A 15,604-nucleotide genomic window follows, 5' to 3' on the forward strand; every position below is an offset into this window, starting at 1 on the left:
AGATGGAGCCACCCAGCAAGATTCTCAGGAGAAAAACAGGGCCGGAGAAGAACCACGCCACAGAGGCCAGATGAGGCAGGGGGACCGGCCATGTCGGAAACACCTCCTGTGGGGCTGAACACCAGCAGAGAAGAAAGGGGGCAAGGTGCCAAGATGGGGCATGGGACTGCAAGAATGAGAAAGGGGTGTTCCCTGGGCTTTGGGGATAATGGGATTAGAATTCTTCTTTGGGCCACTCTTTAAATCTGACAGTTCTCTGAGACAGGACTATGAGATTCCTAACTTTTATTTATTTTTATGTTTTATTTTTGGAGTCTATAAATTTATTGAGTAAAAACAAAATCAATCTCAGATACATTATATTTGATTAGGTTCAAATTTGGCTGATATCCAAATGCAGCCGAGAAGAACAGAGGGGAGGGAAGGACATGGTGTTTCTGGCAAGGGAACACTGAACAAAACCGTTTTTCTTTAATTGTAAAAACGAGCATCACACAGCTGGTGTGAGTCAATTAACCAAGGCAGGGGACTCAATGTTTTACGAGCAGCGGGAAAACCAAAGTAAGCAGAGAACTTTCAAGAGAGGAGAGGGCCAGGACACTCGGAGAAAAAGCTGCAGCACAGGCCGGCTGGAGAACAGTGGTCAGATCTGCCAGGTCACTTGGGGAACACGGTGACCACTTCGTAGCCCTCGGGTGGTGCGACTCATTCCCAGGCATGCTTCTCACTGTAGATTTGATCCTCCACAAAGAAATGACCCCTCTGTTCCAGGTTGGTGCCACAGTCAGTGTGCACGTAACACTCGGGGTGGCGGTGATGGTCCCGCAGCTTCACAAACACATCGACAATTCCAGGGCCACATTTGTCACACGTGGGAAACTTCTGAGCATTTCCAATCAATGCAGCCACTTTAGTGACGGGAGCTTTAACGCTTCTGAATCCTGAGGGCTTGTTGGGATCCTTTTTTTCTTCAGACTCCAGGATTTCCTGCAAAACCAGAAAAGACACGGACTGTTTTGGGGGCTCATTCAACTCCCGTTTCTCCTGAAGCATCTTGCAAACTTCAGATTCTTTGTCGATGACAAGGCTGGTTGGAGGCTGAGCATGGTCTAACCATCTGCCGTCCGCCTCCACCCCACTGGCAGCAGTCTTTGACTCCAGGGCGTTGTTGAAGTTGGAGATATTTTCAGAAGAGTAGAGGCCAGCTGGGTGGTTGTACTGGTTTGTGATGACCCTGGCGTTAGTGCTGGAGGCAGGCGAGGTGGTAAAGGGCATGGAACTTTGGTTGTGGGCGCTTCCTATGTGCAGGACCTCCTGGGGTTCAGAGGCTAAATTCATCTTGTATGGACGACACTTCTCTTCCTCCGTCACCAGAGGAGACCAGACTTTATGTTCGGATCTGGCTACAGTGAGAGTCATGTTGTCTTTGCAGCCTTTGACTCTGTTCTGAGCTTCCAAATGTGTCATATTGCTAGAATTTTCCCCATCAATGGCTGTGATTACATCTCTGATACATAAATTAGCTAGAGCCACCTTGCTTCCAGGAGTGACCCAGGAAATGGTGAGAGGCTGCTCGAAGTCCTTGACACCCACGAAACGGAAGCCCCACGGGCCCGGGCCCTGGAAGACGAGCTGCTGGGTGGTCATGGCACAGCTGTGACGGGCGACGACCTGCGGGGACAGACAGGCAGGACGTGGCATGGCGTGCAGGGCTCCCTGGCAGCTCAAGATTCCTAACTTTTAAATGTTACAAGCCCTGTGATTGTGATGCCCAGTGTCAGTTTGGAGGAATGGGTATTTGATGAGCCTGTGTCAGTCTAGGAAGGCTTCTTGGAACAGGTGACCATTGAACCAAGTTATAAGGCTGTGCTTCTTCTTCTCATGTGCATAGGAATTACCAAGGCTCTGATTCAGTAGGGCTGGGGTGGGGCCTGCGATTCTGAAGTTCTAACAAGATCCCAGGTGATGCTGATGCCTTGAGTAGCAATGTTCCAAAGGATTATTGAGTTACCAGAATGAAAAGGGGGCTCAGTCTTTCGAAGAAGACATTCTTGGCACCAGGCAAAATAGAGCAAAGGTGGAAGGTAAGCAGTACCATGGAGAGTAGGGTGTGTGAGGAGGCAGTGGATGACACAGACCTTGCTTGAGGGGTCCCTGGCCTGAGAAGGGCCTGGTGGAGTGAATGATGGAGCTTGGAGTTGCCTGTGCATGACAGTGTTTCTCAAGGTGGAACCCAGCGCTATCAGAACCCCTTGGGCACTGTTTGAGAATGTGCATCACTCCATCCACAGAACTTTAGATTTTTGGAGGTCTAGAGGGGGCTCAGGAATCTGCATTTTTAAAGAAGCTTATAAGGCAATTCAGATGCAAAACTAAAGTTTGATAACCTGCATTGGGCAATTAAAGGTTTTCTGAGAGAGGAAGGACAAGATTAGATTTGCATTTTGGAGAGATGCGCTGGGTACCTGAGGAACATGAGGCCAGGAACAGGGAGGCTGGGGAAAGGCTCAGGTGGTTATGCAGGCCAGAGAAGCTAAGGGCTTGCAACAGGGTCCTGGCAATGGCAATGAAGAGGGTGAACTCGAGAAACATCCATCAGTCATTCCCAGTGGGCTGCCACCCATGAGTATATGGGGGCAAGAGAAATGACGAGTTCAGTTTTGCCAAGTTTGGAGGATATCTAGGTACAGAAGTCCATCAGGCAATTTGATATGAGAGTCTGAAGTCCAGAAACGAGGACCGGGTCTGGGTGTAGATTTTAGAGTCAGCCACTTGTAGTGTATTTACCTTTAAACATTATGGTGAACTTCATGTTGACAGCAATAGGCTTTTCAGATCTTCCCAGAGACTGTGGGTGGGAGCGAGGGGAGAATAGTGGTCTGAGTACTAATTCTGCCAAGAGTCGATACTATTACCAGCAGTGATGTTGACCATCATGTGCAGGGGCCAGACCTTTCCTGGAGCATGTCGAGCCCTGAGGATCTTGTGTCAGTTCTCCCATTGAAGACTTACAGGCTTCTCCCTTTTTTTTTTTTTTTTTTGAGACAGACTCTTGCTGTATCCCCCCAGGCTGGAGTGCAGTGACACGATCTCAGCTCACTGCAACCTCCACCTCCCGGGTTCAAGCAATTCTCCTGCCTCAGCCTCCTCAGTAGCTGGGATTACAGGCATGCACCACCACGCCCGGCTAATTTTTGTATTTTTAGTAGAGACAGGGTTTCACCATGTTGGCCAGGCTGGTCTTGAACTCCTGACCTCGTGATCCACCCACCTTGGCCTCCCAAAGTGCTGGGGTTACAGGCGTGAGCCACCGTGCCCGGCGCTTACTTGCAGGCTTCTTAAGTGATGAGTCCAGCCTCCCAGAATCAGCCTGGGAGAATGGAGGACCTCGTTACGGGGATCTATTGAATCTTTCTGCTGTGATTTGACCTCGTAAGACACATTTTCACACTCCAAGGGTAAGCCGTGCTGAACATGATAGCATCAGCTTATGGAGTCCTGTGCCGGATTCTAGGGATGGTCTCTGTCCTTAAGAAACCCCAACCAATTGGAAGAGACAGACAAGGAGTTGGACATTTATGCTGTTGTGTGTGCATAGAAATCTATATAAAACTGGGGTTTCAGGGAAGGCTTAGTGGAAGAGGTGACACCTGCTAGATTTTGAGGGAGGAACAGAAGTTGGGTAGACAAAGTAATGAAGGTGAGGGAGAAGAAATATTTTAGGCAGAGGAGACAGCACGTGCCAGGCACAGGGTCATGAACCAGGACATGGTCAGGGAACAGTGAAGACTTAGATCTGGCTGGAGCAAAGGCCTATGTGGGACAGAGATGGGAAACCAATCTAAGTGGGAAGGAGCAGAGCCTACCGTGAAGGGTCTCATTGTGTGCAATGATATGGAATTTAAAGTAATCTTAAAAACTCTAAGGATGTCCAGGTACCATGGCTCACACCTGTAATCCCAGCACTTTGGGAGGCCAAGGTGGGAGGATCACTTGAGCCCAGGAATTCGAGACCAGCCTAGGCAACATAGCGAGACTCCATCTCTACAAAAGTTATCTTTTTTTTTTTTTTTTTTTTTTTTAATTAGCTGGGCATGGTGGTGTTGCCTGTAGTCCCAGCTACTCCAGAGGCCAGGCAAGAGGATTGCTTGAAGTCTAGGAGTTCGAGGTTATAGTAAGCTATGATTGCACCACCGCAATCCAGCCTGGGCAACAGAAGCAGACCCTGTCTCAACAAAACAGAAAACCCCCACAAAACTCTAAGGAGGGGACTAACTGACAGCTAGGTGTGGGTGAGGACCAACCAGGAGGTTTCTGCAGTGATCACCTGGGCATGAAGGGGAAATGAACCAAGACAGTACAGGCTCAATCCTCAGCAACTTCTGGTCCAGCCACCAAACTTATCTCTATTTTGTCTCCTCCCCACAGCCAGCAGCCAGAACAAGCCACCATCTCCCCTGGGCTTTCATAGTAGCCTCCTGACTGGTCTTGCTGCTACCACACTTACACTTTCTGTTCTCTGCAAGGCAGCCGGAGTGACCTTTCACTAATGTAAGTCATATTATGTCCCCTCTCTGCTGCAAACCCTTCAATCACTTTCCATGAATGGTTCTGGGAATAAAGTCCAGCTTCCTTCCCCTGATTCACTTGATCTGGCCCTTCCCACTTGTCTGACCTGTTTTCCAGCCCATGCTCCCTGCCCTTCTAACGTGTGGTCTTTCTATTCCTTAAACGTGCCTGGCTCAGTCCCATGTTAGAGCATTTCTGCTGGCTCTTCCTCCTGCCTGGACCTTCACACACCTGGAAATTCTTGCTTTTCAAGTTGTAATTTATTTCTATTTTATTTTTTGAGACGGAGTTTCACTCTTGTCACCCAGGCTGGAGTGCAATGGCGCGATCTCAGCTCACTGCAACCTCTGCCTCCTGGGTTCAAGCGATTCTCCCACCTCAGCCTCCTGAGTAGCTGGGATTACAGGCGCCTAGCACCGCATCCAGCTAATTTTTGTATTTTTAATAGAGATGGGGTTTCACCATGTCAGCCAGGCTGGTCTCGAACTCCTGACCTCAGATGATCCACCAGCCTTGGCCTCCCAAAGTGCTGGGATTACAGGCGTGAGCCACTGCGCCCAGCCACAAGTTGTAATTTAAACATCACTTCCTCAGAGAGACTTTACCTGACAACCCCCTCAATCTCCAGGAGCTCCTCAGTCATTCTCCATCATATCACCCTGTTTCAATTCTCTGAACAGCTCTTATTACTTTCACTCGCGTCCGTGTGAAGAGACCACCAAACAAGCTTTGTGTGAGCAACAAGGCTGTTTATTTCACCTGGGTGCAGGTGGGCTGGGTCCGAAAAGAGTCAGCGAAGGGAGATAGGGGTGGGGCCGTTTTATAGGATTTGGGTGGGTAGTGGAAAATTACAGTCAAAGGGGGTTGTTCTCTGGCAGGCAGGGGTGGGGGTCACAAGGTGCTCAGTGGGGGGAGCTTTTGAGCCAAGATGAGCCAGGAGAAGGAATTTCACAAGGTAATGTCATCAGTTAAGGCACGAACAGGCCATTTTCACTTCTTTTGTGATTCTTCAGTTACTTCAGGCCATCTGGATGTGTACCTGCCGGTCGCAGGGGATATGATGGCTTAGCTTGGGCTCAGAGGCCTGACAATTACTATCTGGTCTTTTCCTGTTTGTCTATATATTTATTTTCTCTCTCCTCTGTAGTAGACAGTGTCCAAAAATGGCCACCATCAAATCCTTCTCCCATTGTATACACGTGCTGCTCCACTGTTCAAGAGCTGAAGTTTATTTCTCCTTCCATTGAATCTGGACTCACCTCATGATTTCTTATTACTTGCTTTGACTGACAGAACAAGGCAGAGAGGATGCTATGCCAGTTCTGGGCCTAACTTTCAAAAGGTTTATCAGCGTCTGCTTTTACTCCTGGAGACTAGCTACCATGTAGCAAGTCTGACTACCTCGAGACCACCGTGCTGTGAGGAAGCCCAAGCTCTTCACATGGAGACAGGCCATGTGGAGGAACACAAAAATGCTGATGTTTGACAGTATGAATGCTGGAAACCAAGGAATTGAAATGAGAATGTGGGATATTGGAGTTTGTGTGTTTTCAATAAGTTTAGGGATATTGAAGTTTACCATTTCAGTTCTGAGTTTTGAGAATCTACAGGATATAGAGATGGCTGAGGTGGAGAGGAGACAATGGTCACCTAAGTTAAGGAGGTGAACAAATTTGAGGCCAGGATACTGGCTAATTCACACATGAAAATTCAGCTTTTCTGTGGTGATGGCAGGTCTGGCAGTGGGGAGAGGCACTGGAAGATTCCACTTGGGAACTGTGAGAGCCACACGGGGGCAGGTGGTTTCCTTGGAAAGATCTAATTTTGATGGAGGCAAACAGATTTCAGTCAAGAGTCTGCAGCCATAGAATGGAGAGACTGTTCACAACTGAACAGGGGTCTCAAGGGCAAGAGAGGGCAACCCAGGGAAACGGGTTATCAGGAAAGGCCTCAGTAGAAGACAAGTGAGGTGGGGGCGTGGCACCTCACTTGGGCTGAGAGTCGCGCTGAGTGCAGATTCAGTTTCACTGGGGGCAGAAGTGAACGATGATTCAGGTGAGATCACTGGGGAAGTAAACTGGCCTCAAGATTTTAGCTGACCTGGAGAGATAAAAATTTGGTTTTCCTGCCAACACATCCAGAAGAGGGAGAGTGTTTTCTGTTGGCGGTAGAATCAGCCATTGGAGACCTTTGCCCAGGATTCCAAATGAAACTCTGCTGACAGGATGCAGAGCAGGGTGTGGATAGGCCCAAGTCAGTAAACACCCTGCTGGCCTCGGGACTGCGACTCCGAGCAGAGGGGAGGAACAGGCAGCTGAGCCATGTGGTGGGCGAGAACCAGGCTCGCCTGCACTGCTGTACCCTGCAAAGCTTTGAAATTCTTAATCATTTACTATTTAATGTTTAAAATTAATGTTATTAATTTTGAATAATTTGACATTGTAACTAATTTTTGAACAAGGGGTCCTGCATTTTCATTTTTCAGTGGGTCCTACAATGTATGTAGGTGATCTTACTGCTACGCTACTGTGTGCACGGGAAGATTTCGAAAAACCCATAAAACACAGTGCCCATAGAGACATACAGGACACATTTGAACAAAGGCAGGTAGTCTGTGCTGGTTGAAACCCGTAAGGAAACAGGGGAACGTTCATTCATTCACTTATTCACTGAAAACTTTGTTAGGAGGGAGGAGGGGAGGTCCTGCTAGTGCCAGGAGCAGGGATGGAGAAATAATGACTGTCATGGTCCTCAAGAAGCTCCTCCTCTGTGGTATGAGAGAAAGGTACGCAGGAACAATGCAGCAGAGTAAGAGCTGGGATGAAAATAAACACCTTCCTTCCATGTCTTCATTTTAGGGGTACACGGTTTGTCGAAAAGACATCAAGTTAAATTAAGGTAGTTCTGTCCTACTACACAGAAAACTTACACATGGTTTCTATTAATATATGGTTTCCTCACAGAACACCAAAGAACCTTCCTCAACAGGAAACCTCAGTGGCTTGTTCCCTCTGTGTGAGGATGTGTTGAAAAGAACAAGGAGTCGATTTGGCAGGAAAAAAAAAATGGAGTTACTACTGAATGTTGGCATGATCCTGTGGTTGGAAGGTCAAAACAGAAACTGGCAGTGCTACTTGTTATTAGAAGTCCACTTGGAGAGATCACATGAGATTCTTTGATCTTATAGGTCAGGGCACTGAGGCTTTAGGTCTCCCCAGGTTATTTGGTAGTGAGGCTGCTGGGTTTCTGAATAAAGACCTACGGTTAGAGTGTGATTTCCTGCCCTGCTTTCTGCGCTGTAGGCGTAGTCTGCCTCACTCAGCCAATCTCAAGGGAGCGAGGACTTGTGGCTGCAGTTTCCCAAATTATCCAAATTAGGACTCAAAAGAAGAGAGTTCTGAGGCCCAGCAACTCTGAGAAAATCCTGAAAAACATTGTGATAAAAAGGTACATCTTTCCTTAAAGCCAGAGTACTATGTCAGTAGAACTGAGCCCTGAAGCTAACTGAATGAAGGGCTTGAGAGTTGCTCTCAGTGGTGAAGATAAAATAGGTATTTAACCTTACGAATGGTGGCATTTTAGCCCAGAAGAGTGGAAGGGACCCGTGTTTCCTTTGCACCCATTACACTTAACACTTTGAGAGAGAGTAAGGCCAGCCCTAAAGTTCAAAGGAGACCCATCCATTTCCAACAGGCTACTTAAAAAAAAAAATTTTTTTTGAGACAGAGTCTCGCTCTGTCACCCAGGCTGGAGTGCAGTGGCTCACTACAACTTCCGCCTCCCAGGTTCAAGCGATTCTTCTGCCTCAGCCTCCCGAGTAGCTAGGACTACAGGCATGCGCCACCATGCCCAGCTAATTTTTTTTTTTGTATTTTTAGTAGAGATGGGGTTTCACCATATTGGCCAGGCTGGTCTTGAACTCCTTACCTTGTGATCTGCCTGCCTTGGCCTCCCAAGGTGCTGGAATTACAGGCATGAGCCATCACACCCAGCCAAAAAAATTTTTTTAACTGAAAAAAATATGTGCTCATTGTAGAAAAAGCATAAAACTGCAAGAAAGAGATAATTTTTAAAAGCCACCTGTAGTCCAGAAATAATCACTGTTTTTTGGTATATTTCCAAACTTTCTTCTTTGCATGCATATACATATATAAATAGTTATGGGCTCATACTGTCCATGTTGCTTTGTTACTCTATTTCATGTAATACTAAATCATGAAATTTTTTCATGTCAATAAATACATTTAAACGACATTAAGTGCCTAAATATCCCTTTGCAGAGTTGTATTATTATTTATTTAATGAGTTGCCTATTATTGGAGATTAATGTTGTTTATAATTTAAAAAAAAATTTTATTAGAGATGGGGTCTTGCTATGTTGACCAGGCTGATCTCAAACTCCTGGCCTCAAGCACAAATCTGGATTACAGGCATGACCACCACCCCATTCTTTATAATTTTGATTATTCTTTTTTTTTTTTTTCTGTCACCCAGGCTGCAGTGCAGTGGCCCAATCTCGGCTCACTGCAAGCTCTGCCTCCCGGGTTCACTCCATTCTCTTGCCTCAGCCTCTCCGAGTAGCTGGGACTACAGGCGCCCGCCTCCACACCCAGCTACTTTTTTGTATTTTTAGTAGAGACGGGGTTTCACTGTGTTAGCCAGGATGGTCTCGATCTCCTGACCTCGTGATCTGCCCACCTCGGCCTCCTAAAGTGCTGGGATTACAGGCGTGAGCCACTGAGCCCCGCCTAGGTGATTTTCTTAATTATTTCCTTAGGATATGTTCCAAAGAATTTAATTGCTAGGTCAAAGCTTATGACCTTTTAAAGGATTGTGATAGTGTGTCAGTCAGGATAGGCTAAATGTTGTAAGAGACATAGCCAAAATCTCAGTGGCTTAACACAATAAAGATGTATTTCTCTTTTATGTCACAGTTCAATACAAGTCATTGATTGGGAGTAGAGGGCACTCTGCATAGTCATCTGGAAGCAGGGTTTGCCCACATGATGGGTCTCCATTTGCCACCGGCCTTGGACGTCTCCACTGGATGCTCTGATTTCACCTGATAAGTAAGGGGAGAGAGGGAGAGCATGGAGAATTACATAGGTATTTTCAGGGTCAGGCCTGGCAGTGACTCACATTGCTTCCTCTGCCCACCTTCCAATTGTCCAGAACTCGGTCACATGACTGCTCCTAACTGCAAGGGAGGCTGGGAAGTGTAGTCTTCCTGAGTGTCCAGGAGGAAAACAAGAGTGTAATGGACCCAAAATAAGCATAGTCTCTGCCTCAAACATTACCAAGTGGCCAATCAGCAGTGTTTTTCCAGTTATTTATTTTTTTTATTTTGAGACAGAGTCTAATTCTGTTGCCTGGGCTGGAGTGCAGTGGTGTGATCTCGGCTCACTGCAACCTCTGCCTCCCAGGTTCAAGCGATTCTCTAGCCTAAGCCTCCCGAGTAGCTGGGATTGCAGGTGCACTCCACCACACCCAGCAAATTTCTGTATTTTTAGTAGAGACGGGGTTTCGCCATGTTAGCCAAGCTGGTCTTGAACTCCTGGCCTCAACTGATTCCCCACCTCAGTTTTTCCAGTTTATATTCCCAACAGCAGGGTATGAGGATTCCTATGTCCCCATTCCCTCAATAATTAAGGGGATGATGCTGTTTCTGTTGTTTTTTGTAGATCTGCATGGAACAATGCTGCTTCTCTGCATGACTAGAGTTTGTTTTCTCTTTGAAGATAATCTCACTAGGATCAAGACCATACTGGAGAGTCAGGACTCTGGATTTCTGATTGTTTTCAGGACAGCTACCCTCATCCTAGGCCGATCTGAGTTTCTGGTCTTTCTCTGCCTGTTCTTTCCTCTCCCCTTCCCTTCCCTGCTGCAGAAAGTGTTTTATGCGGGTGTCAGCAACATCAGGACCTTTCAAGCCCCTTGCCCCAGTATCATCCCTGAATGCAAAACTCACTCAGAGGCCTGGGGAAGAGATTCGAGCTCTGCTTTTCCTCTGCCACCTCAGGTGTGTTCTAGTTTACAAGACGCTTTCACAGAAAAAAAAGTTCAGGGAATGGAATTGGAAGGCAAAAATAGCTGCTCGATGCTGACTTGGCACATTGACTTTGACCAAATCATCCAGCGCCTCGTCCTTAGTACTCTGGTTTCCACAGAATAATCCTCACGCAGTGAGTAGTGGAAGTCGGGAGGAGTAAACTGCCTAGATGTCATGAAGGGAAAGCAATGCACAATAGGCTTGTGCAGAGTCTATTCTTGTCCGTTTCCCTGTGAATCCAGGTTGCTGAACACTGGCCGATGTCTGAGCTATGGTTTCCCCCTGGATTTGAAATTTAGTTACTAGAAGACAATGCTTTTGAATGGCTTCTTGACTTTCACAGGGCCTGCTGGCTGTTGCCTGATGATTGTCTGATAGGCCTAGCCCCTTGGCAAAGCAATGTTTCATTTGCAAAACTACACTTGTCCAGTGCCTCCTGGGAACTGAAAGCCTGGCATCAGCAGAGGAACGCAAATTGGGCAAATCACGGATCTCTCAGGCGTGTGTTGCTTGGGGGCCATGGTACACAGCACTGCTAAAAGTCTAGGACAATCTGTGTGTTTTAGGAGCAAACCAGTGCCTTGCACTTCTAAGCTATATCCTTTGCTCCCTCCCTGAGAGGCAGCCGTGTGCTCTGGGCTTCCTAGGTAAGTGACTCACACCAACTATAAGCCTGGCTTGTGACCTAGAAAAGGAAGCAGGAAGTGGCTTAGAGACATAAAGAGCACAGCCCAGGAGGGGCTGCCGTGGAATTCTCCTCAGATGAGACGGAGTCCAATGGGCAGAGGGGCAACTTAGCATCCTCTCCTTCCCCATGTTACCACGATGCCCTTGGCAGGGACCATTTGATGGGGATTCGGATGTCTTCCTGGGGGTGGTGAGCAGGGGTGAGGGAGGGGGAACTGCTGCTGGGTCAGTAGCTCCTCTCCAGAGTGAGCCCACCTGTGGAATGCCATGCCCCTTCTCTATCCCATCTTTGCAAGTGGGCTTGGGTTCTTGGGATGAGTTTCATCAGGCCTTATAAATGCAAACTGTGCAGAAGTGCCTCCAACAAGAAAAACCAATCTCTGGCAGGGCCCCTAAGGGCAGGATTCTGGAGAGGCCACCCTGTCCTCAGCTTGGCCCTGGGACATTCTGGCTGCAGGTAGGATGGCTGCGGCAGAGGGAGGAGAGGGCCCTCCGTGTTGATGGAGGCCACTATGGGCTTCACTATGCTTCCCTTTCTGGCTCGCCCAGGGAGGAAGGGTGGCTGGCGGCTGGCGGCAGGGCTTGTGGAGGCTTAGCCCTGGGCCTAGTCCTGCTTCTCTTAGAGGTGGCTGGTTGTGCAATGGCATCCTGGCTGCTCCTCTTGGAGCCCCATGACCACAGTTCCAGGCTCCACCTCCATTTCTCACCGCCGGTGGTGAGAAATGGAATTTTTTGTTTTGTGTTTTTATGCTGTTCCCATAACACCCAGCACCGATCCCCAAGGATGAGTCCTGAAGATCCATAGCCATGGCAGGGCAGGGCCTAGGTACTGAAGGAAGATCCCACTCAGAGGTCAGTTCCACCCACTGCAAAACGCCCTCTGAGGACCCTCACTAGACCAGTTCCTCGAAGTGCGGTCTGCAGGCTGCCATCAGCGGAATCACGGGGTGAGGAAGGGGCTGTTAAAAACACGGGTTCTTGGCCCCATCTGCAGACCTCCAGAATCTAACCCTCTCAGGAAAAGTCCTGGAAATCTGTGTATCTAGAAGCACTTTCTTCCCCAGGTTGGCTAGCTCAGAAATGTCTAAAAACTTGTCTCAATACCAATCCTGGTCTCATGTATTATCCTTCTCGTGAAAATGATTTGCTTCCTTTCAGCCTTGTATGACCTCTAAAAATATGACCTGAAGCAGATGGACGCACTCACATAAGAAACATCACCTGTGGCCTTCATTGGCAAGCATGGATTGCCGTTTTCAATCAGGGGCTTTGAAGGAAGACACCTTTGATCATCGGGCTGCCTCTGGCTGCTTTTTCACTGAGTTGTCACTATTAAATGCCCTTCCCTGGCTTTGTCTTCTCTCTTCTCCACCAGAAAATGGGCCTGCTGCTCTAAGAGGTTGGGCTCTTGGAGTCCTCTAGCACAGGGGCCATGAAAATCAATGACTTCCTTGTTTGCTGATGGAGCAGAGGTAGAATCTCTTGGTTTTCCACAGAGAAAACACTGACCATGAAGCGCTGAGAAAGATGGCATGATGAAGCCATCAGGAGAGGCACCAAACATCCTCAACTCTGCTCACCCATGGTTCTCTCCCGCCCTCCCAGAGCTCCTCCTGCGTGAGTAATGCAGTGTGTGCTGGCGAAGTGTCTCACTGAAAAAAGAAAGAAACCCTGATTTGCAGCATTGGCCAATTTCTGTAGTGTAAATACTCCCACCATGGCAGATTTCAGGTTACCAAGAGTTTCACAACTGGTTCACAAGTCTTGACTGTAATGACCAGCTCATGCAACTCCAGCACCTCATCATCTCCGCCCTGTCCCAGAAAATCCCTACATCACGCCCAGGCTGAATATCACTTTCAGCTTCTCAGTCAGAAGGAGAAATGGTTAACTATGCCAGGATGGTAATGACTAAATATCAGAATGGTGAGTGTGGAGGGTCAGGATGTCTGCCAAATTGGAGATGACTCTTCACTTCTCAATCTTGGTGTCTCATCTGGGGAAGTTGGAGGGAGACATGCACAGCTTCTCATGAACAGTCCTGGAAGCCCTTACCCCAAGGCCTCACGGGGCTCTCTCTAGAGCTTGCTCTTTCTCACTCTCTCCTTTAAAAGCCTGTCATTCATTGCCAGAGAACAGAAGGCTCCATCCTAATGGGCCAAGTTGAAAACGGCGGGATTGGGAGCTGTCTAGACTCTGGGTCCTGCCTTTTGTCTTGGCTGGTGTCAAAACGGACTCTTTAAAAACTAGCCTCAGGAAGATTCCCCGTCCAACTCTGTACAGCCTGGACTGACTTGTTTCTGATTTTTAGGGGTCTTGTGAACAAGAGTCAGGTGGGCAGGCAGCTCTTGTAAAGCTGAGCTTAACCAAATTTGTCCATAGCCTGTGACAGCAAAGATTACAAAACTCTTCCCTCCCCTTTAGGGCCTGGGAGTGATGCTGAACCAAGGGGAGAATGGTGACCTATTTTATCTCCCAAACATTGGGCAGCCAGTTGCATTTGCAGCTTTAAAATCCACCCACACTACTGCAGTTTCTGTTCTCCTGCCTCCCGAGCATACTTCTGGCTGGAGCTGGTTTTGTAAAGTGGAGTTGGCTGTGGGTGTGGGAGTTCTCCTCGGAGAGCCTGGTCTGACAGCCCCAATCAACAGCCCTCCCATGGGCGTTTGGGCTGCTCCAGTCCTGGCAGGTGAACAGTGCAGGGGAATCTGGTTTTGTCCTGGTCTCAGCCAGGGAAGTCTAGTTAAAGAAAGAAAAGTTTGGCTGGGTGCAGTGGCTCACACCTGTAATCCCAGCACTTTGGGAGGCTGAGACAGGCAGATCATGAGGTCAGGAGTTTGAGACCAGCCTGGCCAACATGGTGAAACCCCATCTCTACTAAAAATACAAAAATTAGCTGGGCATGGTGGCAGATGCCTGTAATCCCAGCTACTCGGGAGGCTGAGGCAGGAGAATCACTTGAAACTGGAAGGTGGAGGTTGCAGTGAGCTGAGATGGCGCCACTGCACTCCAGCCTGGGCAACAAGAGTGAAACTCTGTCTCAAAAAAAAAAAAAAGGTCTTGGTGGAAATGGCCTTGAATCTGGGGTCTCTCTAATACTCTAATCACTCGATCACTTAACAAATACTTATTGAGGGCCTACTAGGTGCCACACATTGGCAGACAGTAGAGGGTGAAGCAGAGTCTGCCCTCAGGGAGCTTACAGTTTAGATTACAGGCAAGACAGCCCTTACACACGTAATTCCAGATGAGTCAATAATGACCAGGGTGCAGAGGCTTTGAAGCAGAAGGATAAGGTGCAATGGGAGCATCAAACAGGGAAGCCTGATGCAGATTGAGGGGCCTGAGGAGGGTTCCTCAAGAAAGTGAGGTTGAAGCTGAGAACCTGAGGGGTGGTTTTCATGCAGTGCAATTGAAGGTTGAAAGGGAAGATCCTCCAATGCACAAAGAATTCATGCTTCAGGAACATTCTCTTCCTGAAGATACATTTGGGGATTTAGGTAGAAATCAACTGTCTTGCCTTCATATACAGTGTAGTGGAGACCACTGTGGGTCTCCAACCTTTTGTCTTTTCTTAATAACAAGTCCCCAGTTTTTGCTAGGTACATAGCTACCCAGAGAAAAGATTATGTGGCCACCTTACTATGCTCTGGCCAATGAGATATCAGCAGAGGTAATGTGCGGGGCCTCTGAGAAGGCTCTTTCCTGCTACCTGGTACCTGGCTGGAGGCTGAAAATCCATTAGGGACCATGAGGAGACATGCTAAGGCTGGAGGGTCAGCATATTACACGGAGCCTGCTCCCCTGATGGCCATGGGCTGCCATACCAGCCCTGGATTGCCTAATTCCCGACTTCTTTTGTAAAAGGGAGAAATAAAGGTCAATTTTTTTAAAAGCGCCTATTATTTTGACATTTTCTGTCATACACAGCCAAATATAATCCTAGCTACTATACACAGTTTCTTTCAGCCTAACGAAAAGATCATCGTTCTGCACTACACATAAATTACCTATTTTATAGAAAAGTCTGTGATTACAATAGCTATTTTCCCAGCCTCCTTCTTCACCTCCTTGACCCCTTTATCCTCCCCTCGGCCCTGCACCTCCTCTCTTTCTTGACTCCCACACCAGAGCTAGGCCTGCCCTCGGCACTTTTGCCTCCAGGAATGAATGAGGCTCACAGCCCGAAGGTGCTCCAAGTCTTGGCTACCTTCCTTCAGTGGCTGCCCCGGCAAAGGTCCTGCCGCAGGGAATCACACAGAGTCCAGCAAAGCAACTGGTTTTTCCTGCCCGTTCTCA

The 15,604-nt window shown here is 48.0% G+C and overlaps 1 protein-coding gene and 1 long non-coding RNA gene across 2 annotated transcripts in view; one reads left to right on the top strand and one right to left on the bottom strand.

Annotated features, from left to right (window-relative positions):
• The window catches only part of LOC116484478 (uncharacterized), a 29,875-nt gene extending 21,133 nt beyond the window's left edge, over window positions 1-8,742 (top strand). Inside the window, exon 3 of the long non-coding RNA XR_004252607.2 lies at window positions 4,429-8,742. This is a non-coding gene — a long non-coding RNA (uncharacterized LOC116484478). The remainder of the gene's footprint in view (window positions 1-4,428) is intronic.
• Window positions 455-1,775, bottom strand: LOC116484473 (PDZ and LIM domain protein 1-like). The gene has a single exon (XM_032753691.2). It carries the CDS (start codon window positions 1,699-1,701, stop codon window positions 706-708), a length of 996 nt encoding a protein of 331 aa, XP_032609582.1. The 5' UTR covers window positions 1,702-1,775; the 3' UTR covers window positions 455-705.
• Window positions 8,743-15,604: the final 6,862 nt, after the last annotated feature.

This window comes from Hylobates moloch, unplaced genomic scaffold (assembly GCF_009828535.3).
Source record: "Hylobates moloch isolate HMO894 unplaced genomic scaffold, HMol_V3 SCAFFOLD_16, whole genome shotgun sequence".
Classification (NCBI taxonomy): Eukaryota; Metazoa; Chordata; class Mammalia; order Primates; family Hylobatidae; genus Hylobates; species Hylobates moloch.

Bases quoted from the DNA above. Each gene is read 5' to 3' on its own strand.
- LOC116484473 (XM_032753691.2), bottom strand. From the start codon at position 1,701: ATGCCACGTCCTGCCTGTCTGTCCCCGCAGGTCGTCGCCCGTCACAGC.